We start from the raw sequence: 27879 nt of genomic DNA on the forward strand, positions 1-27879 counted from the left end.
GACCAGGTCTGCCTGCCCTGTTGTGAAGCCCCAGGGGACAGGCTGCAGTGGGGTAGGAAAGGTAGAAGAGGTAGGAAAGGTGGCGGTGTGTGAGTTGAAGAGAAATAAAATGGGGATAAAAAGAACTTTGTAAAAATAAGTGGATAAACACCTTTGCGAAGAATATCTGAGTTTCTTCTCTTGCTCCCATAAAATCATAGTGTCCCAATGAATGGGAGTTTCACAAGGCAGACTTTGATACATATGACTGAAGCCAGAGATAAACTATTTCTTCCTAAAAGATGTGTCTACCTGAGTACTGTAACTTTCTGTATTGGTCACAGATGCTATATATGGATCCCTATTGTAGTGCAGGGGAGGCAGCCTGCATTTCAAAGGGATATAACTGTTGGGTTTACTTAATATGAATAGATCAAGAACCAAAACATTGGACATGGATGCTCTGAGTGTTACTGGGCCATGCCCATCCTTTGCAATATGCATATTGGTCAAATCTAGTACTACCAGATTTAATATTCCTTCTGAATGAAAGATCTAAATGCATAAATGGGGAGTAATGTGACCTGATTTGAATTATGAAGTATATCTCTTCCTGAAGCCTGGGGAAAATAACATTTAATGCACAGGACAGTTTATTGGGTATGCCTGAGTAATCCTGGCATTCTAGAATTCTGTACATTTTGAATGTATCCATGCCAGATGGAGACTGTGAAAATCAGAAGGAAGCTTTGCACCTTCACTCATTATTTTCCCAGAAAAAAAGGCAGTAGCATCTTCTGGTTTGCCCCCACAGCCCTGCTTTTTCATCACCAAGAAACTATATTATTTTTTTAAACCCCTAGATTTTTAGTGTTAAGATGAGAAAAAGATAATTTCATATGGAAAGCCTCCCTTTTATGCAACTGAGGTGGCCATTACCTTCTCCCCATGAGGATGCTGTTTGTGAACTGTCCTTTTTCTCTACATCTAGAAGTAATAAAATCCTATCCACAAATCACCCTTTTGTCCAATTTCTCCTACTATCTGTAATTTTAACTTGGGAGAGTTATTGGTGTTACATTGCTAGTTCAGCTAGTTGGAGTGTTTATATTTCACATTTCTCACAGAACACGTGATGTAGCATAAACATTGGGAGAGTCTGCAGGAACAAAGCTGTACCAGACCGTCAGTGCCTCTGGCTTCCTGTTGGTCCCTGGAAGCCCTAAGTTGTGTGTGTATGACTTGCCTCCTGCAAATGAAGGAAGATGGGAAGATATGAGAGAGTAGTCAGAAGATATTTAGGAATGACAGAAAGGCGGTGAGTTTGCCTCCATTTAGATCTGTTGGGATGCCATAACCCTTCAGAAGATTTATTTGGGAAAAAGTTAAAACCATTTATTTACAAGACAGACTGGCTCATTTTTCTGTGTGTTGGGGAGGGAGGAATATACCAGGGTACAGGACTAAATACATTAAGTTACCTTTTAGTTCTCTTGACTAAAGGACTAACTGGAGCAGGAATCTCAAAATCTGTTCTCTAATAAAATTCATTGTTTTCCCCTCTCCTAGTATAATTTGCCTTTTAAATTACATTTTACTTAAACCAACAGGTTAAATTTCTTGAGCTACGTTAATCAGGAGTAGGTAATAGTTATTTTGATCTATATTGCAAATCCCTAGGGCAGTAATGAAGCAATTGAAAAAAAAAAGGTCTTAGGGACCACTTAAGCCACTGAATTTTGGGTCTTTTCTCAGCGGCACAAGCTATATAACTGTAAGGCCTTGCTAGATAATGGAGAAGTGACCAACATTCTCCAAAAGTATATATAGTCTCTGTCTGAGGATAGCACCTTACAGGATCTCTTCTACCACCTTATTTGTCACCATGGTAGTCAGACCCCAGGCAAAATGACTAAATAAACCCTGGAGGGAAGACTTGTGGTGGTTATGATGTAGGGTCCCTTTTACATGACTGGTGAACTATAGTTGTCTGAACAGTTAGTTGCATGTTTAAAAAACCTACAATAACAGTCACAGCTGAGAGTAAAGAGAAAAGTGAAATGATAAAAAAACCTAGACTTTCATGTACCTTTCATTTTAGTGATCTCTATGTTGTTTATCAAAGGAAAAAACTTAAAAAAATATCTTTTAGGCTGTGTTCTCCTAAAAATCACAACTCAAAGTAAAATGATTTTTACAGAACACCATGCTTTAAGAATAGTCAGACAGGATTTAGCTCAGTGGCACCACGCCTTGCAGGCGCCAGGTCCTGAGTTTGATCCTCCATACTAAAAAAAGAAAAAAAAAGAATAGACAGACAAAAGCAGTTTGGAACTAGTGGGTGAAGGCAAAGGAGAAAGGAAACTTTAGAAAATCTTTATTAATTTTCTATTTTAGCTTATTTCTCTACATTCTAAACAAGTAAGGGAAAATAAATAGCTTGTTGCTGATTTTGTTTTAAAGCAATTTAAGAAGGAATCAAAAGGGATGATGACAAACTATATTTAGATTAGGTCATTAACCATTTTATAATTGGCTTTAATTTATCCTTAGCATCAACTTCCTGAAGTTTATTTTGCTTTATTGGCGGAGAAGCAAGGCAATCAATCAGTTATTTGCTTCCCCAGAAGACCCCCAATTAAACAAAGACCAAGTTGATCCTAAGGGTGGATCATTACCTTGAGAAGCATTGGCTACTGATAGGCAGCCACACAATCATAGGATGAATGGACTCAGAGATCCTGGGGAATGTAGGAAGGAGCATGCTTCACCCACACAAGCCTTCTACTAAGAGGAGTTTCTGCATTAAGGGAGAAAATGATGGTCCATGCTGATTGGAGAGAGGGAGGTTCCTCACAAATTTCAGATGGCAGCAACTAATAAATGCATGTAAAAGTACAAGGGATGAGAACTTCAGCTTAATAGCTGAATGAAAAACTAAAAGATGAACAGGAGAGAAGACAAATGACTGAAGCCTGCAATTTTTAAAAACACGAACACAGGAAATAAAACACTAGAAATAAAAATGACTGACTTCTCTTATGACATGAGTTCAGTTCAGCATCTTCTAAGTGTACTTTAAAGGTAAATGTGGGTAGGGTGGCCCTGCCAGGCCCCAGCGTGGGGCCCAGGGTGGGCACATACCTTCCTTTTGGCTGCCTGCAGCGCTCTGCTGTTGCAGCAGGCTCTGGCTGTACAGAGTGGGCAGCGCAGCTGCTGCGTACTGCTGAATTCCTGAGTAGGCCTGGGTGAGGGCGTCCATGGTGCCAGCTGTGCCATTCGTCAAGCCTGTGGCGCCAAGTCCTCCATTCAGAGCCGCCATACCTGAGAGCATTTGAGCAACTTTACAAAAAACCCAACAATAGAGAAGAGAAATAGCACTTATTCATTAGTGCTTTCCAAAGGAAGTTAGAGAATCATTTGACACAAGTACAACAGCAAGTGCATGCAGCTAGCACACCGATTAAACCAACAGAAAATCAAAACAAAACCATGAGGAAATAATCACAATAATGGGAAAAATACCTAAGCAATGATAACCTTCACTCCCTAGGCCAGTAATCAAAATTCACTGAGGCACTACAGTTGGACAGTACATTTTAATTCCATGCAGTGTGCTACTGGCAAGTACCATTGTTATCTTTCAGAAATAAAAGCCTTCTGCTTAGAGTTTAGAAGCATGTAAAGAAAACATTAGTGGCAGAGGCTCATGATATCTGTACACTGAAATCCATTTACTGGGCTCTTTGAGGAGTCATGGGATGGCTCAAGGGGGTAAGGTCGCAAGGATAAAATAAAACTTTCTTTCCCTTCAAGCCGTCTGATGAGGAAATGCCAGAACAGACAAGTTCTATGCTCTAAAAACCAGTGAGTCAGCAAGGCCATTAACTGGTTTTCTTAAATGAATGAAAGGTGCTGTCAGGAATGAGGACCTTATGAATAAACAGCCTAGATGATTTAAAAACCAAGGAGTAGGAGTATTGTATACATATGTGCACCCACACATGTATATTCATCACTGTCCGGTTAACAGGTTTGTACCAGAGAAAAAGCTTCATGTCATCTTTTCCCAGTCAGATGCAGTGATACTGTCTGTGTGTTGGATCCTGGCTATTAAATGATGGGAAATGGATGTTGATGAGTTAGTTGCTCTCTTGATTTTGTCCATGTATTCTGGCTGCTCTATTCTGGTTGCAGATTATGTCACATTTTCCCTGAGAACTCATCAAAACAAGCAGTGCTTCCTAGAGTGTTAACTTTTCATTGTAAATGCAGGAAATGGAAAAGGTGACATCACAATTGCCTGTGGTTCCCTTTATGATTAAAAAGGTTTTTGGGCCAGGGATTTAGCTCAGGGGTTTCGCCGCCTGCTTCGCAAAAGCCTAAGGACCTGCACTTGATCCCCGGTACCAAAAAAAAAAAAGGTTTTTAAAAGATCTGTTTCTCAGAAAAACTTTAAGCATTCATGAAAATCCTGATGGGATTAGGGTTATTGATTAGAGGTATTAAAATAGCAAGAATAACTAACCGAAGAAAATTGGTAAGAAGTCTAATGAGAATAGAGGACAACTAAGATAAGGATGCTTGCAAATTACACAGAGGAATCAAATAGAATCACCTTAACACTCCTATCACTGTTCCTGCTTGCCATCCACAGGAAATAGAGGAGGTAGGGCATGTCCTATTTACTCGATAGGCGCTTCTCTTATTTTGCCAACTTCATCTCTTAGATTAAAAGGACAACATGCAAGATATAAATTAGACCACAGCTTAAAGGTAGAAGGCTCTCACAGTGCCTCAGGTGTGGGATTCCTGCTATGGGGCCTGAGGAGACACAGCTGGGCTGTGGGGGATGGTGCAGAGGACACCATCCTCAGAGAGGGCTGGGCAGGTTGGTGAGGCAGGTTTGAAGGGCCTGAGAATGGAGTAACTGAGAAAGGAAGTGGTTTCAAGCAGATCCAGCAAGCCTGAGTTAGCCAAAAGGTCCTGCTGTATTTGCTTGCAGTTCTTACAATGGAGTCTATTCTTTTTTTATGGTCATGCAAATAATCACTGTTAAAGAGCTTAGAAATAGTTTGTCTTGCTAATTAATCTAAATGATTACTCAGACACCAACTAATCACATTTACCTCATTGTCTCTCTTCTTTTTTTCCATTCCTGTTGTTATGGTTACTAAAGGACTGGGGAGTAATTACTCTTTTCCTTCTTTGGTCCAATTTCATCCTCACTTCCCAATATTTGTGTTATGCAAACACCGTGTTACTCATGTTTCTCCCCCCCCCGCCCCGCCCCCAGGTGAGAGGAAGGTGTAAAGTGACATAGCAAGGGAGGAGGCACTCCTGAGTTCTATTGGTTCTACTTTTGTCAGGCTTTTAATAGGTGCTAGAGAGAGAGGAGATCAAGTCTTGTGCTCAACCGTCTGGAAACTCAGATTCCTGTGTGGGAAGAATTTTTAACAGGAAAGTGAGCAATGACCTGCCACTCTACTGATGCCTCTAGGTGTGTGGTTCTTTTTGGTGTATGTGGCAGCCCAGGGAGCTCTGGGTAGCACAGCTGCCTGACAGTCTTACAGGCTGAAGGCGTTAGCTCCATTATGATGACTACGGAGCTCTGAATCCCCCTGCCATTCCACAGAATGGACTAGACTGCCACATCTCTATGTCTTGTAGGTAAGGGTCTTGGAGTTTTCAGACTTTGCAATTTAGCCGTACAGAAGTGCCTTCCTGCGGTCTGTACCCTCAGCCCCTCATCTTCTCCAGGAGGTCTCTCTGTAGTGGTCACTGGTACCCCATCTTTCTTCTGTCTGTGGTTTTTTCTATTATCCAGGTCAGGTGGATTATCTTTTAAAGTCATTCCCCTGTTTTACCAACTTTTTTCTTCTCAAAACACAGAAACAGAATGAAATTTCATGTTTCTGAAATACTGCGTCAGAGAGATGTTTCAGAACTAAACAGGACTCTTGTGAGGGTTGTAGCTCTAGCCTCGTCCTCCATCATTCCTACCTCTAGGTCCCACTGGTTGGCTGTTTTCACACCACACCTCAGAGAAAATCTGCTTTCTGAAGGATTGTTTGCTTTTGCTGGTGCTGTGTGTTTGGGAGATAGTCAAGGCTGGCCTTAGCTGCCTTGGGAAGGGGAGGAAAGTAGCCAAGGCGGCATCAAGTGGATGGGATGTGAATGCCAAAGGGGGACTAATCAGGAGCCATATAAAAAGAGAGGGAGAGTTTGGCATCAGCCAAACTCTCTATGGTATAACGATCTTTAGAACAAAAAATAAAGGCAGAAATTCTAACGAAGGCAAGTGCATTGAGAATACTAAAACTCAAAATTTACCTTGGAAAATTGGGGTGGGGGTTGTATGCAAAACCTAGGGTAGAAAAGGTAGTGAATACATGGCAGAATTTGAGGAAACATCCAAGGAAGATTTGGACTTTTGCCAGTAATTCCCATGAATTACCTGATGTTATTCTATAATAAATAAGCATTATATCAAGATAATACTCATCAACTTAGCTGCTCGTATCTAATTACTTCTAAAAAGTCCTGGACAATAGAAGCAGGGGTAAGTTAAGTTGAATAAAATGCTTTCAATTAAAAGAACAGGGCTTTTCTTTGAAAAGGCTAAATGGATGACTATTTCCTCTTATTTAATCTAGACTCTCATGCAAGCTATTTTGATGAAGGCAGGAATAATATGATAGGTGTGACAAACTTTTGCAAAGGAAGTCTCTGTAATGGTCTGTCAAAGTAGTTGGTAAGTAGCCTGACTAAGTGCTTTACCCTTAATTATTCTCTGAAGGCCCTCAAATGATACAGACCAAAAAGCTGTGAGGTTACTGAGTAAATCTGTTAAAATGATATACATACCCATAAGTATAAGCATGAATATTTTTAGTGGCCACTATGGAGCTGGTTCTGAAAAGTAGTGTCAGTGGTAGAGTACCATAAGCAGACTGTGTTGATTTGCAAGCCATTCTGCTAGGTTTTATACCAAATAAAAAAGAAAAGTGAGGAATGTATGAGTATGTTCTCACAGATTTGTAACCTGTTTTCTGGGATAAATTTTGCTTTATATATATGAAGTATGTCATTCTAAGCTACAAGCTATTAAGTGAAAACCTCAGTATAAAATGTCCGGAGCCAGGGTAGATAAATAAAAATATGAATGCAATTAGTGGCACTTTCATGTATGCCTGTGTTAAGTTCACGAATATGTGTGGCACTGTGTGCACTTGTGCATGTATCTTAACTCCATACATGTTAGTAAATTACAAGAGTACAAGTTAGAACAGTAATTTCAATTGTTGAAATGCAGATTAAAAGTGACAAGGTACCATACTATGCTCAAAGCATCTTTTTTGTATGTTACATAGAATAATTTTATAAACACTCCTCACCAGCCATTTGGCGTTAGTTATGTTAAAATAATCATAATTTTAAGTGTGATATGGTAAGCTATTTGGAAGAACTATGCAGTTTATGCAAGGTAAAATAAAGATGCTACTTGATGTACATTCAAGCATATCAAGTTTGGCATAAACTTTTGGGTAGATGTAACTGAACAAAGTTTTTTCTCCATCTTAGTTCAGATATTAATATATAAAACGTGCCCAGAGAACCTTCAGATAATCCAGAGGTGAAAGCCCTGAATTACCCATGTTCCTTCTTCTGATCTTACTGATTCCTGCTTTTTAGAGCTGTTTTTTTTTCTTTTTAAAGCATCTTCACTCAGTAATGTATTAGGGAAGAAAAAGTATAAAATTCACTTTAATTTAGCTACTTATCTACAAACCCAAAACTGTCTTTCAGAAGTGGGGTTCTCTAGAAGAGAATAAGATCAAATCTAGGCTAAGTAAGGTAAGTCATCTGCCTACTTTCTTTTTTATTTCTTTGTCCATGGAAAGAGCTGGTTCCATTAAAAAAAACCAAAACCAGAAATTTTACACTCCTTGTGGTATTAAGTAATGGTTCATGGGACAGAAAAGAGCAAAGATATGGAAGCTATGGTTAACTATTTTAGAATGTGACTCTGTCCACAGAGCCATTTTTATTAATTTCTTTGAGAATTATCCAGGAGAACAGGTAGCATTATCAGTTCTATTGAGGAATGATCTGAAAGAGAATACTCTGTTCCAAAAAGAGGATGCTCTATTCCAGCAAGTTTTCTCTTGATATTTAATTTGAGACAAGTAGCAAATATTAACTCCAAGTCAATTTTGAGATTGTAACAGAGCTCTGTATTAGTAACACATCAAATGAGAAGCAATGTGTTTCCATTCGTGTATAATTTTTGATTTAATTAAACATTTTCCTGGTTCATACTGATTGGTAGGAGTTATTTGAAACCAGAAACATTCTTTCTTAGTTTCCTATAAATTATACATTCTTCAGTTAACCCAATGACAAAGAATTAAAAGAAGCAAAGCAATTTAAACCTGTTGTCCTTGCCAGAGCAAATTTGGTATAACATAACGCCTCACACAGAACTAGTTATGGTTTCTCTGACATTCCACAAAGTCCCTCTGTGGTCTTCATGATTACGATGGTAAAAGCCCAGAAACGTACAACAGAGTAGGGTGGAGAGGAGCAGGACACAGACAAGAGGACATACAAACAGCAGTCATGAGCACGTGCTGAGGAGGACAACCATTCCCACTGGCCTGTTACTCTGCAGACAAAGGACAGGCGGGCGATCAAATCAAAGTCCTTGTTTGAGGGGAACTAGGTCCTGGGGCAAGAGAAGCAGCATGAGGGGATGTGGGTGAACGCATACGTCCTCAACCTAGGTGAAGGACATGTGGGCTGGCGCTTCTGCAGGACAAGGTCAGAAAGAGCTGTACCAGAAGCAGGAATCAAGGCAATGAGGCTCCTGTTTGTCTGCTGGAGAACGTAAAAGCTGGAGGCGGTTTTAACTGGAATAAAACATTGGACTTTCACACGGTTACCACCCATCTATAGTATATGTTAACCAACAGCCATCATTTTTATTTTTGCTATGATCAGATAAAACTTAGTGAGTTTTTTTTCCTCAGAGCAATTGAATTCTGAAAATTTCCTACTTCTAAACATGATTTACTTTCTTATCAGGATTATACAAGTTAATCTATATTTGAATGAGTCTTAGGGTTTTTTTTTTTTTAACCAAATAAATTGCACGATAATCTTTCTGAACTTTTAAAGTATAAATTTGTTTTTGGCTTTAAAAAAGAGTTTACTTATTGAGTCATGGCTTAAAGTAGGGCAAATAGTGAGGATGCCTTTATTAAAAATAAATACAGGCAAGGTGTTAGGTGGCTTGAGCTATATGGTATGTAACTGGGTCCAAAACTCAAAAATCATGGGTTATCCTAGTTCTCCATCTTTCTAAGGCAACCAGAGTGACTGAATGCAAGCACAGGCAAACTAGGTGTCCTTTCTGTGGGCTGAGGATCACTTTTCCCAGCCCTAGGTCATACATTATGCATAGGCCTAAACTATAACTTATTCTCGGGCCGGGGTACTAGTTCCCATGTACATTTAAAGTGACAGGAACAAGTACAGGTTAGCTGTATAAGATAGATCCTAGAGTTCTTTGGTGAGCCCTCGTGTTTAAGAACAAAGTGTAATATGGTAAGCTATTTTCCTCAAAACCTATTTCACCCTACCAGTAAAATGATGCCACTGTGAAATGATGTCACTGCTAATATTCTTCGAGCAGCACCTCCTCTCCACTTTGTTTCATTTCCTTTTTTCCAAGGTCTCATTTCTTCCTCTAATTGTCAAGAATCTTTGTATTTTAAAACTGGAAGGTACCTTTAAGATCATCAGATCCAGAACTTTCAGTTTTCAAATGGGGACTCAGAAGCCCAGAGAGGGAGCAGTGATTCACCTGAGCTCTTACAGTTGATCGGGAGCATGCTCCTGACTTCTACTCCATTAGTTTTTCTATTATAACACAGTTCCTTGCATCAGGAAAGAAGAAAACTAAAACCAAACCAAATTCCTGGAAACCTGAAAATATCTGTCAACCACAGCAAACTATGGATGACTATTTTACTACATAATGGAAAGAATTAGGGGGTGGTGGTAAGTGGTTGAACATTTTTTGAGACAAAATGAATGTAGATAGCATTTGCTTATTATAGCATGTGCTCCTCCATCCCAAGTTTTAGTTCTCCCCATTCCATGTCCTTTTTAGGTCATTTCTGGCTGACCATTTTCTGTGGAGAATTTGGGGGAAGGCTGTCCACCAGAGCAGTAAATACTCACTGTTTATGGTACCTGCTAGTGCATTAATATTATTCAGTCCAACAGTGGCTCCAGCCAATCCTTGCAGAGTCCCAAGAGAGGTCAAAGAATTCATGGCTGCACCAGCAGTGGAGTTGGGGGTTGAAGCAGCCACTGAAAAAGGGGAAAAGGGAGACAGAAAGCACAAGATGAGTGAAAGCCAACTGGACTGAAAAGTAATCTGTTGTCATCACAGCAGACAAACTGAGAAATCATTTAGACACTGGAAACCCACATGATTCCCTTGTATTTGTGTGGAAGTACACATGGGATCATACCCGTGACCATTTTGACAATTACATTAAAGCGATCATCATAGTGGCCTGGGGATTCAAACCCCAGCACCAAACACACACGTGCACACACACGCACACCATTTTAGCTGTTTCTTCAACAGTGAATATGTTCATTGCTGGTTAGTGGGGGAACTTTTATGAATGGGAGGCCTGTCATTTTGCATGATCCTCCATTAGCCCCATGGTAGGAGAGTGTGTCCTCTTAGCCACCTTGTCATCTAGGCTGAAAAGTTACTGCGACAAAAAGGGGTAGATGTAGGGGATTAAAATGGCAATTTCTTGGCTTTCTTATTGTTTCTGCTTCAGACAGTGTGGCATTTTCTCAGTTTCTGGAAAAAAAAGTCATGCAACTTCCTGAATTTGACAGAAAACTTTAGTACCCAGGTGGCATTAAGAGTGGTGTGAAATAAAATCATTTTGGTACAAATCCTCTCCTCCTCCTATTCCCTTTTAAAAAATAACAGTTTTAGTTGGATATAATTCACATGGCATAAAATTTATGAATGTAAATCCACAATTCAGTGGTTTTCAGTATATTCAGAGTTGTACAATCTTGTCTAATTTTAGGTTACTTTTATTATGCTCAAAGAAATGCATAGCCATTAGCACTTACTGTTCATTCTCCCATCCCCTTCAACATCTGCTAATCTACTTTGTGCCTATGGGTTTGCCTAAATTGGACATTTTATACTTCACATGTTTTCAAGGTTAGTCCATGTTATGGCATGTGCCAGTAGTTCATTCCTTTTTGTTGCTGAGTAATATTCTATTATATAGATGTATAGATGGCATTATATTTTGTTTATCCATCCATTCCACTTTTGAACTATTATGAATAATGATGCTGTGAACGTTTGGGTACAACTTTTTATGTAGACATACATTTTAATTCTTGTTGTGTTTTGTTTTTTTGAGACAGGGTCTTGTTTTGTAGTGTAGACTGGCCTTGAACTCAGTTATGTAGCCCTGGCTGGCCTCAAACTTGTGGTGATCCTCCTGCCTCAGCCTCCCAAGTGCTGGGAGTGCAAGTTTGTGCCACCATGCCTGACTAAATTTTTAGTTCTCTTGAGTATATACCTAGGAATGGGATCGTTGGATGTCATAAATCTATTTTTAACACTTTGAGGAACTGCCGAATGTTTTCCAAAGTGGCTTACCAAAGTGTTTTTTTCCAAAATTGTTTCCAAAGTGATTATTTTGCATATATGGTTGCTTCTTTAAATATTTCAAGTATCTTACATTCATATGGCTCTATAATCTGATCTTTTCCGCACACAATATTTCATTTTGTTATGGTGATGAAGATAAAGGCTAAATTTGATTCTGATCGCTGCTAAAAGAAGCATTTGGTCCATTTCTGGCTGTAAAATCCTGAGCATGTGGATTTCCCTTCCATCCAGGATAGCCAGGAACTCTTATCTTCAGAGACCACATATCATTGTACCTTGTATATAGTTCCTTTTGGTTTAGGCAAGTTAAATTCCTAAAAAATTAATTTTTTAACCTGTTAAATTTCTGTTCATGTATGGCACTGGCTTCTGATACCTTTTCACTGTTTTTGAAAAAAACCTTAAATGGCAATTATATGAAATCTAGTTGATGTTCCTGGTCCTCTTGTATCATGAAACTTTTCTAACATGCACAAAGCAGAGACAGTAACAAAAACAAAAATCCTATAAAACCACATCCAGATTGTGGAATGTTAGAGAACCAGCCCATCCCCTCTTTGGATGTTAAGGTACAGACTTTACATTTCACTCCATCCAATACTTCAGTGTGTGGTTCTAAAAATTAAGGAATTTATTTTAAAACCCCAAAACTATTATTGTGCATAATAAAATTAACAATTATCATAGTACTTGGTTTCACAGTTGAAGTGAGAACTTGGTGAGTTGGAAGACAAATGTGTGGATATTATTCATATTTGAGAGACAGACAGAAAATATGACAGGTTAAGTTATATGGAATAGATCTAACATGGGTCTAGTTGATGTTTTTGAGGGAAAAAAGAGAATGGAGATAAGGTAATGTGAGAAAAGTTAGTGATCAAGAATTTTTTGAGAACTGATAAAAGACAAAAATTCACATGCTCAGGCTTCTCAATAAATTTCAAGCAGGGAAACTAAAAACAAATCTATAATTTTATCCACCATAATAAAAAACATAGAACACCAAAAACAAGGAAAAGTTCTTTAAAACAGCCAGATGGGGAAAAAATACCCTCAAAGGAACATAATTAGATATCTTAATATCTGACTTTTTTTTTTGTACCAGGGATCGAACTCAGGACCTTGTGCTTGCTAGGCAGGTGGGGGCACCACTGAGCTAAATCCCCAGCCCAACACCTGACTTCTTAATAGTACTAATGGAAGCCAGAAGGCAGTAAAATGTGCCAAAAAATATCAACCATTTATTTCATTAACTGTTTTGCTCACCAAATTCTTCAACTATATCTTACATGCTCTTAAACTTACATATCCACTGAATTTTATAATTATTATTTTCATATCTGAAAGTTTATTTTGTCAAAGTGCCTGGTCATTTTTAGTAATCAGTTGCTGTTTTTTTCAAATCTTTTAAAATTTCTGTAAACATATTATATGTATTTGCTTTCCTTTGTGTGCTAATAATTCCAGTATGTGAGGTCTTGGTAGACCTAAATATGGTGTCTATGCCTCTGTGGCTTCTTACCATTGGTCCTTGATTTACTTGTATGTTTTTTAAATTGTGAGCTTAACTATCTTAGAACATTATTTCTGAAAAGTCTTTGAGTCCTAAGTTGAAAATAGGTCCTTTCAGAGACAGCTTTAAATGGTTTGAGGATTTCTGATCATTCAGATAACATAAGGTTTAGTTGCAAGCCCATGTGAGGGCTTGTTTATTGTTATAAATTCTCAGAGAAAAATTCTCTTATCTGCATTCAGGGCTAAGTTTGGAGACAGGCACTTTTTAAAAAAATTTTTATTTTATTGGTACATTTCAGGTATACAATGTAATGACATTCATCATTGGAAATTTGCACTTTTACATAATCTCTCTCGGTTCTTATTTTTTTCCCCTTCCCCTGCCCTCCAACCCCTCCATCCCTCCCTATTTACAAAGACTTTGTTTCCATTTTTTCATTTTCTCATATTAATTCCATTCCCTTCTTTCCTTTCCCCTACCCCTCCCACTTCCCCTTCCACTTTGTCCCTTTTCTTCCTATTTCACATTATCTATTATACCTTTTAGTCCTTATTTACACTTTCAGTTTCTCACACTAGAGAAACTATTCGGTATTTATACATGTGTGTCCTATTTATTTCACTTAAGGGTATTGCGTCAATGTGCATCCATTTAGCTATAAATGTCTATAATTTTTCATTTTTTAGGGCTGAGTAGTACTCCATTTTATTAAAAAAACCACATTTTCTTTATCCAGTCTCCAGTTGATGGGCATTTGGGCTGTTTCCAAGTTTTAGCTATTACAAACTGTGCTGCTATGAACATGGGTGCAAATATATCACTGTGGTATGATTCTCTTAATTCTTTGGGGAAGATATTCAGCAAGGCAATAGCTGGGTGAAATGGGACTTCCAATCCTAGTTCTTTGAGATATCTCCATATTGATTTCCACAGTGGTTGCACCAGTCTACACTCCCACCAGCAGTGGAGCAGGGTTCCTTTTTCCCCACAACCCCGCCAGCATTTCTTATTGGTTGATTTCATGATAGCAGCCATTCTTTCTGGGGTGAGGTAGAATCTCAGCATTGTTTTCATTTGCATCTCTCAAATGACCAGTGATGTTGAACATTTTTTCATATGTTCATTTGCTATTTCTAATTCTTTGTCTGAGAAATGTCTGTTCATTTCAGATGCCCATTTTTGAATTGGGTCTTTATATCTGGGAGATCTGATTTTTTAAAGTTCTTTATAGATTCTAGATAGTAGACCTTTGTCTGAGGAACAGCAGGTGAAAATTTTTTCCCACACTGTGGGTTGTCTCTTCACACTGCTGGTGGTTTCTCTTGCTGTGCGGAAGCTTTTTAATAAGAAGAGATCCCACTTGTTGATTGTTTGTGCTAGTTCACAGGCAACTGAGGTTTTGTTCATAAAATCTTTTCCTGCACCAATGTCTTCAAGAGTTCTACCTAACCTGTGTTCCAGGTGATTCGGCGTTTCTGTTTTAATATTTAGATCTTTAATCCATTTCAATTTTAGTTTAGGACAGGTACTTTTCTGAATAGTTTCTGAAGGGAAATATTTCTTGTTCCTCTTATACTAACAGTTCAGCCTTTCAGAATATTGAACTTCTGTGGGGATGGTGTCCTATTACTGTAGAGTCCTCAGGTGGGCTCTGGATTTCCTTATATTCCTTATACACTGAAAAGCTTTGACAAGTGATGACCAAGTTCATCTGATTCACCAAATGTCCTTAAGGTGAAAGCCACCTTCAGTGTGATTACTTCGCTGGGTCCTGCCTTTTATTATTAATGGAATTTAAATATTTAAACAATATCTTAGTAGACATTTTAGTTTTTTAAATGAGAGTGGTTTTTAGTTCACCTAAACTTACAGAAACAGATGTTCACTGTCTGCCCATATCTGGTATATTTCCCTTAGAATATTTCTGGTCTCTGTATGTAGAAGTCCTTACCAAACTGCTGTGCCAGTGAGTAAGGGGGTAAAAAAGTATCTCTAATACATATTTGGATTCTGAACCAGCCACAAAAACATGAAAATGTTTTTAACAATTATATGAATGAAGAATTTTTTTCCCCACCATTAAGTTTATTGGTACATTTTAGGTATAAAATACATTTACCTACATCATTGGGATCTTGTACCATTATATGAGTATCTTGGTTCTTATTTTTCTTCCCCCTTCCCCTGCCCTCCCCTCACCCCCTCCACCCCTCTCCACTTGCAAAGATCCCGTTTCCATTTTTTCCCTTTCTCGTATTTTTTCCCTTTCCCCTCCCCACCACATCCCCTGCCCCCTAGACCTTTACTTCCTATTACACAATATCAGTTATACATTTTTAAAATTAAAATATCAAGACCTAGGAGATACTAGCACAGATTTTACAGAATTTAAAAGGATATAGAAAGCATATTTCAAAAATCTGTTTTGAAATAAATTTGACAACTTCTAAGAAGTACCTTGGAAGACAAATAGTGAAACTAACTCTGGAGGAAATATAAAATTTGAATAGCACCTATTAAAGAAAGTATATTCCTAGCTTGAAAACCTACCTATATGACAGCAGCAGTCTCATAAATATTTTAACTGATAAATTATATCAAACAATTAAAGCAGAAAAGAGAAGGAACACTTCTCCCCTCATTTTAGGAAATCAACATTGTGCTAATCCTAAAACTGGATAAAGATAATAGAAGAAAAAAGTATGAACATAGATAGAAATTTGTTTAACAAAACCAGCTATTAGAAATCAGGTCTGGCAGTATGTAGAAAGTGGTTTTGTTGCAGGGATGGCAGTGTTGGTTCAGCACTGGAAGATCCACCCCCAAAAGTCATCATTTTAACAGAGGAAAGGAAAAAGCCATATGATCCTGTCAGTAGTTGGAGAAAAAGTATTGGACTAAATTCTACAGCTGTTCATGGTAACAGCTAGTAGGAGACTAGAAGCAGAAGAGCACCTTCTCAACAGATTAAAGACATATGCTCCATACTTCCAGTGAGAATGCCTTATATGAATGGAGAAGGTACAATGCTTTCTCCTTAAGGTGGGGAACAAGGGCAGATACGCTTACTCTTTATCTGTCCATTAAACTTTGAAACCTGGGCCCTACCAAAACAGTCTGGCAATAATATGACACAATTAGGATAGGATTGGCACGGCAGAAGCAAAATCTTTATATGTAGATGAAATGATGATCTACAGAGAAAATACTAAGAAATCTCTAGGAGCCCTTAGAACTTGTATTTGAATTTAGCAGGATTAGAAAACACAAGATATATATAACAATTCAGGTCTGTGTATACTTGCTATAAGTGAAGAATTGGATATTGAAATTTAGAAGTTATGTAGAAGTACAAAGGACCTAGAAAAGATAAAAAAACAAAACAAAACAAAACAAAAAAAACACTGTTGGAAGACGTTTAGTACCTAATTTTAAGACTTCTTCTAAAGCTACAGTAATCAAGGCAGTGTTGGTGTAAGGAAAGACATACAGATCATTGGAATAAAACAGAGAATCTAAAAATAGAACCACACATATATGGTCGACTGAGTTTTGAAAGATTATTTAACATTAGCATTTTACAGAATATAAACTCAATTCAAGAGCCAAGGAAGAGTTAGTGTTTTCAGCAAATGGCACTAGAACACCTGGTATCCATATATAAAAAATTAACCTCAACCCTTTACTTCTATACATAAAAATAACTTGAAGGGATCTATGAACCTAAATATGAAAGCCTAAAAGTATAAAACTTTAAGAAGAAATTATAGGGGAAAATGTTTATGAATTTAGGGTAGGCAAGAACTACCTAGGATACAAAAAACATGATGTATAAAAGAAAAAAACTGATAAGTGAGATTCCATCATAATTTAGGACTTTAAATGACATCACTAAAATGAAAAGTAGTCCTTAAACAGACCATATTTACAATGCATATAACCTAGAGCAGAATATAGAAAGAATTATTAGAGCTCATTAATAGACAACCCAATTAAAAAGCAGACACAAGAAGATAATAGCCAGTACAGCACAAGGAAAGGTGTGCAACTCTAGAATCAGAAAAATACTAATCAGTACAATAACAAGACTGAATTATACACTCACTGGGGAGATGAAGTTAAAAGTTTTAAAAGCCTTGTCATGACTTTTTCTTTTTGATGGATTCTCCCCCTTTGTGTTTAATTTGTCACGCCCAATGGATTCATTCTGCTGGGCTTCCTGGGGTTGTGATCCTCATTGTCTTTTCCTAGGGTATTGTCTAAAATTTTTGGAGTGCTGGTTTGGTATTCATGAAGTTCCTGAGGTGCTCTTTATCAAGAAAGTATCTTATTTCTCCATCCATTTTGAAAGATACTTTTGCAGGGTACATCAATCTGGGTTGGAGGCTGTTTTCCTTTAGGGCTTGAAATATATCACTCCAAGCTCTTCTTGCCTTGAGGGTTTGCATTGAGAAGTCTGCTGTGATTCTGATGGGCTTTCCTTTGTATGTGATTTGTTTCTTTTCTCTCACTGCTTGTAGAATTTTGTTCTTCTGTTGGATTTCTGGAATCCTAACTATTATATGCCTATGTGTAGATTTTTTTTGATCAAGGCCAGCTGGAGTCTTATATGCCTCACTTATCTGTATGTGAAGTTCTTTTCCCTTGCTTGCGAAGTTTTCTGCCATCACTTCTGTGAACAGTTTTTTTTATGTCATCTGCACTCTCTCCTCTTTCTTCATTGACTCCAATCAGTCTTATGTTATTCTTCTTCACATCATCTAGCAGCTGCTGGATTGATTTCTCGTGTTCCCTTACAATTTTAAAGCAATTTTTCTTTTCCTGGTCACTAACTGCAATCTTATCTTCTATATCTGAAATTCTATCCTCACATTGATTCATTCTGCTGGGCAGACTTTCGATGGAGTTTTTAATCTCCTGGAAATCTGTTTGCATCTGTTTTATGGATTCTATTTGTTTCCTATGTTGGGATTCCATCATGTTCCTCAGATCCTCTATTTTTTTATCTGTGTCCTCTCTAGATTTATTAATCATGTCTTGCACTATGAGCACAATCTCTGCTGTTATCTGAGTAATTATTTCTGATTTCATTTTTCCCAGATCCTCTTTTGTTGCCAGTTCAGAGAGTCCAAGTGGTTGAGTATCAGATTGTTCCATCTTGTTTCCCTTTGGCGTTGCTGTAGGTGATCCGGAAATCTTTTTTTGAGGCTTGTTTACGCATCTTCTCATTTCCACTGGGTTGGGGGTGGGCTGTTGGGGTGTTGGGGGTGGTGGTGGTGGTGGGTGCTTCTGGCACTCGCGCAGCTCACCTTCTCTACCCTAGGAGCGTGGAATGGCAGTGGGGGAGCTTCCTTTCGGGTGCTGGGACTGGCTCAGCTTCTCTGCCCTAGGAGCATGGAACAGCGGCAGGGGAGTTTCCTTCTGGGTGCTGGGACTGGCTCCTTTTAACAATTATAGATGATACCAGGGAAGCACTTCTAGTATGTCAGTATAATAGTATCCATGGATCCTCTCACCAGTGAAATAACTATAACTGGTGAAAACTATAAAATCCAGTGGTTTAGAGCCTCTGAAAACTGTCCAAATATATGTACAAATTAAAAATTTTTCTTAGGAAAACTTGCCAACTCTTGGTAAGAACAGAGACAATCTACGACATCTGAACCACAACCATAATTGGCTCCTTTCCCTGATACCACCTCTCCCCTAAACTTTTTTTGTTCAGTATAATGGAAGCTGTATTCTAGGTGAGTATGGCCAAATCTAGGGCTGTGGTCTTTCAGGGAAGAGCAGACTTCCAACACTTCTACCCTCTCCCCATGTGTTGTAAAAGTTCTAATTCAATGTAAGTAGTATGGTGGCCTCTGTGTGTGTGTGTGTGTGTGTGTGTGTAGTACTGGCCCCTTTCACTCTCACCCATCTCACTTATCAGCTGAAGGTTCTCTGTGGAGAAAGGCAAGCCAAGAAGACCGAGTGTTACCCTGTGCAAATCTCTTGTGGACCAGTGTTGTCATTCAAAGAAAAGCAGGCTGCTGTCCCTGTAGCAGTTTTGGAGCAATGATAAGAGGTCTGGTCTGGAGGTGAGACAGGCTGTAAGAATGCAAAGCTCCATAGTTCTTCCAAGAGGAATGCATTTATTTGGAACAGAGAATGGGAAAGTTCAAGCCTAAGAAAACAATAAAAATTTTGGTGGGGAGCAATTAAGATGAGGCTGATAGTCCATGATGGCCTAGTAGAGCAGCTGAAAGTTTAACAGAGTTTCCTGGGGTCGGGGCAACTTCGGCCTAGCTCAAGGTTTACTCTTACAAAAGGGCCAGACTTTAATGAGATCAAACCACGGGGGGTGGGGGGGTGGGTGGGTGGGGGTTAGTGGAGACTAAAAGCAGTATGTGATGATAGCAGAGACAAATCAGCCACAAACAATCAGCCAAAAAGGCAAAAAGAGTCATTTGGAAGAATGATGTCATTGAAAAAATGAAAAGAATGTCACTCATAACCCAAGGGCGTTCCTTCTGAGGAATAACAGATGTACACTGGGGGAAAAAACCTCACTGAGCTAGTCTGGCTAAGTAAATAAGGAAATAACTTGTGGAAAGGGGGACATGGAGTGGATGAGGAAAATAAATATCCAGAATTGCTATGATATATTATGTAAAATGTCCAGTTAACAAAACAGTTGAAGAAATGCAAAGAATCAAAACTGTGGTCCATACATAGGAAAAGAGTAGACAACAGAAGGTGTTTTTAGAAGGCCCAGATATTAGACTTAGCAGATAAAGACATCAAAGCAGCTATTATAAATACATTCAGAGAACTAAAGGAAGGTATACTTAAAGGCATGATGACAATATTCTGTCATCAACGAGTATCAAAAGAATAACACAAATAAAGTTGAAAAGTAAAGACCTGAAATGAAACATTCTTCTTAGGGGTCCACAGCAATCGTGAACAGACAGAAGAATGGATGAATTTGAAGATACATTGCTAAATAGTTATACATTCTGAAGAATAGAGAGAAAAACAGAACTTCAGAATATGGCACACCACTAAGCACAATAACATACATGTAAAAAGACTAGAAAATGTTCAAAGAGATGATAACTAGTTAATTCCCCAATTTGAGGAAAAACATTAATTAACAAAGCCAAGAAAATCAACAAACTCCAAATGAGATAAACACAAAGACATCTATAGCCAGACATATAGTATAAGTATATTTGGATTTTTCCTCTTAACTAAAAATAAATTGACCAAAATAATGTATATAATTGTATTGTGGGATGTGTAGCACACTGAAATATATTTGATAATAGTAAAAAGGAGGTAGGTGAGAGGAAAATTATATTGGAGTAGGGAAATCATACAAGATGGTAACAAATCAGCAAATTGGAGGTTACAAATGGAATCTATAAACATAAATATGCATTTGTTCTTCATTTCAGTTTTTTTAGACTACATAAAGTAGTAATGATAATACATTGTTGGGTTTTTTTTTTTTTTTTTTTGGTGCCAGGGATCGAACTCCGGTCATTGCGCTTGCGCAGCAGGCGGTGAAACCACTGAGCTAAATTCCCGGCCATTGTTGGGTTTTTAACATACATAGACATACTGTTTATACAAATACAGTAATACTTTGGTTCACGAACACTTCTGTTCACAATCAATTTGGTTCTTATAAGCATTCAACAAAATTTTGCTTCTATTCACAAACTCCACATTGGGTGACAAACACAACTATGGCCATCTTCCTCAAAAAACTGTAAAACAAATTAAGTTCATGAACCAGTGTACCACTGCAGTAGCATAAAAATGTAGGAAGGGAAAGAATTATATAGGAGGAACATTTGTATATCTTACTGAAATTAAGAATGTAAAACTGAAGTAGAGTCTGATATGATCAATATTATAACTCCTAGAATAACTAAGGACATACATTTTAAAAACACTGAAAAAAATAATTGAAGAAATTTAAATATTATGCTAGAAAATATTCACTTAAAGACTAGTGAAACAAATAGAAAACAAAAAGTAAATATCATATTACACTGATACATGTATACTCATGTTTATAACAGCACAATTCTTAATAGCTAAATCTTGGAAGTGGCCTATATATCAGCAGAGGAATGGATAAAGAAAATGTGGTTATTTTTACACAATGGAGTACTATTCTGCTATAATGAAAGATGAACTTGAGTCATTTGTAGGAAAATGGATGCACCTTGAGACCATAATGTTAAATGAAAAAAAATCAGACATATAAGCTTAAATATCACATAACTTCTTGTTTTTTTTTTTTTTTTGTACTGGGGATTGAACTCAGGACCTGGCCCTTAAGAGGCAGGCGGTGGAGCCACTGAGCTAAATCCCCAGCCCCTCACATAACTTCTCTAATATGGGAATCCCAAAGTATAAATCATTTTTAAAAAAGAGACAACAGGAAGTAGAGAGACAGATCTTAAATGGGAAGGGGATGAAAAAAAGAATTAAGATGTGTTATGTACCAACTCCCCACAAGGAATGTACATATTATGTACTACAAACATACTAATGAAAAAATAAGTAAGACAAACAAAAAAAGCCAAAACATATGATAGTTCCTATTCTCCATCTCTGCATTACCTCATTCTATAGCAGAGACCTTAATGGCCTCTAATCCTTTGCAATCTAACTTGGGAAGGTGACCCTACTTCTCATCTATGAGTGAGTAGAGGAAGCACCATGGAGATTGGTTGCCATGGGCATCAGTGAGGATGGCAGGAGAAGGGGTCCCAGCTTGGCCCCACAGCTATTGAAAAATGAGGGCGTGGGCCAGGGATTTAGCTCCAGTGGTACAGCTGCCTGCCTCGCAAGCACAAGGTCCTGAGTTCGATTGCCGGTACCAAAAATAAAAATGAGGGTATAGCTCTTAATACATGACCTCAAACTATAATTTTATCAACCTTCTTTCAGTGGAATACTGAAAATTGGAGGCAATATTGTAAAGATTAAGTGCCATGTACTAGAACTGTTCTCTCAAGCTTCTTTTTCATTGCTTTTAAATTCATGTTTAAATGAAAAAGAAAAGGATCTAATTCAAACTGTCCTTGTGAGGATAAAGTAAGGTAGTCTATGTAATGAACATAGCACAGTATCTGGCACCATTTGGAAATTTTTAGATCTTCAGTTATTGGATGGAGGTTGAACTGAGGAGACAAGACTGCATCTTTCATACAACAAAGAGGAGCAGCTTTTTTTCTACTTTTCGGTCTACAGTTATTGGAAACTTCATGGCTATTGGTCTTATTTCTGCAGGATGGCCCTCTTCCACCTCACAGGAAATCATACAGAAGATCCCATGTGCCAGACTATAAACACTCTCTGTAGCATCCAGACTAGGAACTGCTGGCCCACAGATGCTGCCTATTTGCACTCTTATCCAGACAGATGCAAAGCAAGAGGGAGGAGAGTTGTCAGTGGCCAATTCTAGCCAGAGCTTCACTCATTGCCAAGAGGGAAAAGGAGATGAAATTGAATGACAGCAGAGCTGGCAGATCTCATTGCTCATGGATGATTTCTCAGGTCCTTCAGGTCTCTAAGGCAAGTTTGAAGAACAGTGTGTGAAAGCCTTCCTTTGCCTGTTCCTGTCTTGACAATTCACAGTCCTAATGGTGAGCAGTGAACTGGAGAGAGAACTCCTAAGAGACACACATGTAGCACACAAGCATGAGGAAGCCTGGTTTAGGGGCTATGGCAGAGGTGGAGGAAACTTGAAGGCAGTGTGCCCATTTTGATTATAAAGAAATAATAAATTAGAGGTCTATTTATGTCTTGGGTTTCTATTTAAAAATCCAGGGATACTGGATATAGTAACTGGTTTGATCATAATTTCTCACATTTTATTCTGCTGTTCTTGGTAAGTCCCAGTAGAAAGATGGGGAGAGGGTGAAGAATAGGACAGGGAGGAACCAAGCATGAGACTAAGAAAAATTAACTAGATGAAGTGCCTTAAAGAAGACTACATGTGCTCTGTATCATTGGACAATAGTTTGAAAATTTGCCCAATGTCTCAATCACACATCTAACTGCCTTTAAGAACTTTTTAAATTTGAATAATCTGTTTAAATCAAAAGAACAATTCAAATTTGTCATGCATCCAATCTCAATCAAATCTTTAAAAACTGTTGAACACTTAGATGCACAATCCTCAACATGATAGATACAAATTGAATGTCACCAACACACATATTTTTCGATTTCAGTGTTGGCAGACTGGCTATTTTGGGTAACTGCATCCTTTACTTTGTCTCTGAAACTATTTACAAAATGCCAAAGGAGTATTCCAGGAGAAGGGTGGTACATGAGTGTTAGACCATAATCACCCAGAATACCTCTGTTAGCAGGCTGCTACACTCCAAATAAATGGTCACAGAACAAAGCCAGGAAAATGTGAGTGAGAGCCAGCAAAGCCTGCCTCACGTTGCACATGTGGTAGCAGGGATAACTTGCCATATGTTGCATTTGAAACCTAGTTTACCACTGCTTTAAACATATCTACCACCCACAGGTGTTCTGACTAGCTGGCTAACCAGGAAAGAAAATGGACATGGGAGTAAACGAAAGCTGTGTTTCTATTAGCTCACAGGGCAAGCACAGCACATGCCCTTTTGTAAAACTGTGGGGAGAGGGGGCCATTAGAGAATGTGGGGAGCAAGGTAGTCAGGGAGACATGTAGGGAGCACATGCCCACTTTGACCTGGTCACAGAGTTTATTTCCTCACTGGAATGGGCTGGTTCTTTGTTGGAAAGATTCCAAGCTAAGAAATTCCCAAACACCAATCCTAGCTGAGAGGACAGCATAGGTTCCTTATCCTCAGAGCTGTGTCTGTTTTGGGTGAACAATACACTCAGAACAGTTTCTTGGGCCAGTTCAAAACTTCAGGTCAGAGACTGAGTGCCTAGGTTATTAGGTCTTTACTATATAAGGATCAAAAAAAAAAAAAAAAAAAAAGGAAGAAAGGAAGAAAATAGTGCCAGAAGATCACCAGGAATAATTGTTAGCTGATACCTCAAACAGCTGGACCCACCCAACCAATGCTTCCCCAACCCCATCTAAAACAGCAAAGTCTCTCAGACACATTTCTTTCCCTGTAGGTGGGAATCTTCTGAGGAAACCTGTGAACTAGACAGGAATCTTTCTTCCACCTCAAAGATGAGGAAGCACCAATTCAGATGCTCCACAGATGGACCCAGTGCATATGAGAGAGGACTCAGATGGAAGCCAGCACTCCAGCTGTGTGCACAAGACAGGAGGCCAAATGGCATTTGCCATTTGTGGCAAAAATATCCTTAAATCAGCCCAATGAACAAGCTCTTCTAATCTTAACTGTAGTAAAAAGTTCCATTTGGGGTGGGCCTGGGGTTAGAGCGCAGTGTACTTAGCTTGCACAAGGCCCTGTTTAATCACTGAGTGTGTCTATAGGCAAAATTTCACTTTAGTTGATTTGCATCAGAAATAAATGCTTGTTCTCCTTTACTCGGTTTTCCAGAGAGACCTGAGGTGCACTTCCCAGGAAAAAGTCCTTCTGTTTGATATATGGATAACCAAGAGTACTTCCCACCCTAGTCCTCGTCAACCTTCCTGTTGCATATGTGAGGAGAGGGAGAAGGACTGGAGGGAGTCTGAGTTAAAATACACGATGCTGTGCTTGATAAAGGCCTTCCTGTCCTAACATTTCCTTTGCTGGGTAGGTAAACAAGCTTGTCTGATCCTAAGGGCTATGTTCAGAGATGGGAGCAGGCAGAATAATGCCTCCCACCCCAGATGTCCATGTTCTAATTCCTGTTAGGTTACAAAGCAAAGATGGAATCAAAATTGCTAAACCACTAAGCTTGAGATTGGGATATTATCTGGGATTATCTGAGTGGGTTCATATAAATAGAAGAAAGACATGGAAGAGAAAAAATATGCAGGGAGATGGCAGCATGAGAACGACTTGACTCAACATTGATGACTCTGAAGGCAGAGGAAAGAACCAGGAGCTGAGTGGCCTCTATGAGCTGGAATGGGTAAAGAACTGAGATCTCCCTGAGAGCTTCCAGAAGGAATGCAGCCTGCTGATACCTGGCCTTAGCTCAGGGAGGATGCTGGATTTCTGATCTACAGAACTGTAGGATAATAAATGCATATTGTTTGAAGCAACTAGGTTTGTGGTCATTTGTCACAGCAGCAACAGAAAATTAATGTATTGAATTCACTTTCATCAGGAATAAAGTTAATGATGATAGCTAGTATTTTTTGAGTGCTTACCATGTGGTAGCCATTTTTCTGAGCACTTCATATGTATTAACTCATTTAGTCATCTGTAATTATCCTGTGAGGTGGAGTAACTTGTGAAAGGTCATTATTACTGGAAGCTGTACAGCCAGGATTTAAACCCAGCTGATTGGTTCCAGTGAGATAACACCTAAAATCCTATATTGCCTCTTGGATTGATCTTGTAGATATTTACTTATGGAAGCAATGAACTTGAAGTCACGCATATTCACCTTTAATTTTTTGGCCCTGTTGCTTCCAATTTGTAAGAACTTACACAATCTGCATAGTTTAGCTGAGGCTTAACATGTCCACACAGTGGGAGTAATGTGACCCACCTACAAGGACATGAGAATCAAACACGATGGTCCTGATATATAGTAGGTAACAGAACACATTTGCTGAATCTAACTGAAGAGAATCTGGCCATTTTGTCTTCCAACGGAAAAGTTAATTTTTTCCCCCTTGACTTTGCAATATTTGAAGATTCAGTACCTTCTCTTCTCTAGAGGTAACTACATGGATTACAAATTCTGCAGCTTTTATTGTTATTTTGGCCATCAGAAAAGCTATGTGTATAGTTTTGAGAGCATCCAGAAGAGGGTGACCAGATATGAAAGTCAAGTTGAGTGAGAGAAAGAGGTAATAAAAAGGTCAATTTAACTTGGTATGGTAGCATATCCTTGTAATCCCAGCTACTTAGGAGGCTGAGGCAGGAGGATTACAAATTTAAGGCCAGCCTTGGGGAATGTAGTAAAATCCTGTCTCAAAATATAAAAATGGCTAAGGATATAGCTCAGCATTCCCTAGTTTAAACCCCAGCATTATCACCACAAGAAAAAAAAAAAAAGATTTAGCCCAGGAAGAAGACAACCAAAGGAAGAATCACTCTCAAGTTCTGACATCAAAATATTCTTTGTAGCTCAACAGACTAAAATTAGGATCAGTGGTTGCAAGTTATAAAGAGGCAGATTTCAGGTCAATATAAAGGAAATCTGTCTGAGGCTGTAAGTTTTCTAAAGTGAGCAAAGCTCCCTCGGAGGCATGATTTTCCTGTTTGTGAAAGTATAAGAGGCCCCAGAGAGCATATATCATGGGGTTTCTGAGACTCCAGGGGTAGGTTTGGGGGAGCCAGAGGTCCAAGCAAACCTACTTTTGAAAAGTGCTCACTGTTGTGACTAGTGTCAAACACATTGGCTGCATCTCCAGAATGATGATTACAAGAGTCAGAATTCTAAGGGCTTCTGGCAAAACTTTGGTAAAAGTTCCAGTTTTCACTTCCCACAGCATAACTTTAGTATGAAAACCTCAGCTCAATGTAAGGACTGAGGAACAAAGAAATCTATGTAAATACAAGCCACATCAAGCTTAGCATACAAATAGCTCCTACCTTCTATCCCAGGGACACTCATACAGCAGATGCCACTCTGAGCATACCCAACTCAAATCCTAAATGACCAGAGAGCACCTAAATGACCATGAGGGAAAAGGCCAGATGTCTGTGATGTGCAGCCCTCTAACTCCTGACCCAGGACTGCCAAGATGTTCTGCTGACCATTTTGTCAGAATTACTCTGTCAGGTGGGAATAGGTACCACGCTGCTCTTTGTGTGTGTGTGTGTGGGGCACTGTAACAATATATACATATAATGAAGAAAGGTCATTTTTTTAGTTACAGTTTAGTACCTCATGAAGAGTCAGACTTACCTCTGGAGGCTCACCCAGACCTAAAGAACTGGAATCTGTGGTTGTAGGGCTCAGGAATTGACTTTAACAGCCCTGTTGGTGCTTCCTTTGCACACTGTTTGAGAGCCATGGCCCCAGAGATGTCTGATGCAGTTCTATCAGATTCCTTGGGGCTATGTGTAAAACTTAGTTTGAGGTGTGAGAAGGTAGAAAATTAGAAGTAAGGTTTGGTTTATGACAGGGAAGGGGGAAGAGTAGCCAGGAGGCAAGAACCCAAAAGTAAAACACTAGGTAAGGCAGTTCTTACAGTTTTGTTGTAAATCTTTTAAAAATCCCACCAGAAGATAAAGTTATGGAGGATCAGGAAGTTTGTCTCCTTCATTTCCTAGAGCCTGCAGGAGTGGCGGACACACAGCAGGCACTAAGCATTGGCTAAATGAATGAGTGGATGTAGAGTTTGCTGTAGCTGAAGGCTGATGCAGATAAATGGGACTGCTCTTGTTTTCTTTCTTTCTTTCTTTTTTCTTGGTACCAGGTATCAAACTTGTACTTGTGAGGCAGGTGTGGTACCGCTAAGCTAAATCCCCAGCCTTTTCTCTCGTTTTCTTAGAGTGTGGCCAATTTGCCGGACATCCCATCTCAACATAGTGCAGCCTCACTGGAGGAGGGCTAA

The 27879-nt window shown here is 38.8% G+C and overlaps 1 protein-coding gene and 1 long non-coding RNA gene across 38 annotated transcripts in view; one reads left to right on the forward strand and one right to left on the reverse strand.

Moving 5' to 3' along the window:
* Positions 1 to 27879, reverse strand: part of Celf2 (CUGBP Elav-like family member 2) — an 830356-nt gene that overhangs the window by 11870 nt on the left and 790607 nt on the right. For 17 of the 37 annotated variants that reach the window (XM_087181290.1, XM_087181288.1, XM_087181287.1 and 14 more), the window contains 2 exons: positions 10228 to 10359; positions 3124 to 3321 (listed from right to left, as the gene is read on the reverse strand). In XM_087181290.1, coding sequence (XP_087037416.1) covers positions 3124 to 3321; positions 10228 to 10359 — 330 coding nt within the window. The remainder of the gene's footprint in view (positions 1 to 3123; positions 3322 to 10227; positions 10360 to 27879) is intronic. The other 20 variants (XM_087181297.1, XM_004854549.4, XM_087181276.1 and 17 more) reach the window with 3 other exon arrangements.
* Positions 1150 to 27139, forward strand: LOC110351139 (uncharacterized). Its single transcript, XR_015439133.1, has 3 exons — positions 1150 to 1297; positions 7789 to 7836; positions 24360 to 27139. It is a non-coding gene; the product is annotated as an uncharacterized LOC110351139 (long non-coding RNA).

This window comes from Heterocephalus glaber, unplaced genomic scaffold, assembly GCF_053883595.1.
Source record: "Heterocephalus glaber isolate CG9 unplaced genomic scaffold, H.glaber_assembly_v1.0 deba00001472, whole genome shotgun sequence".
Taxonomy (NCBI): domain Eukaryota; kingdom Metazoa; phylum Chordata; class Mammalia; order Rodentia; family Bathyergidae; genus Heterocephalus; species Heterocephalus glaber.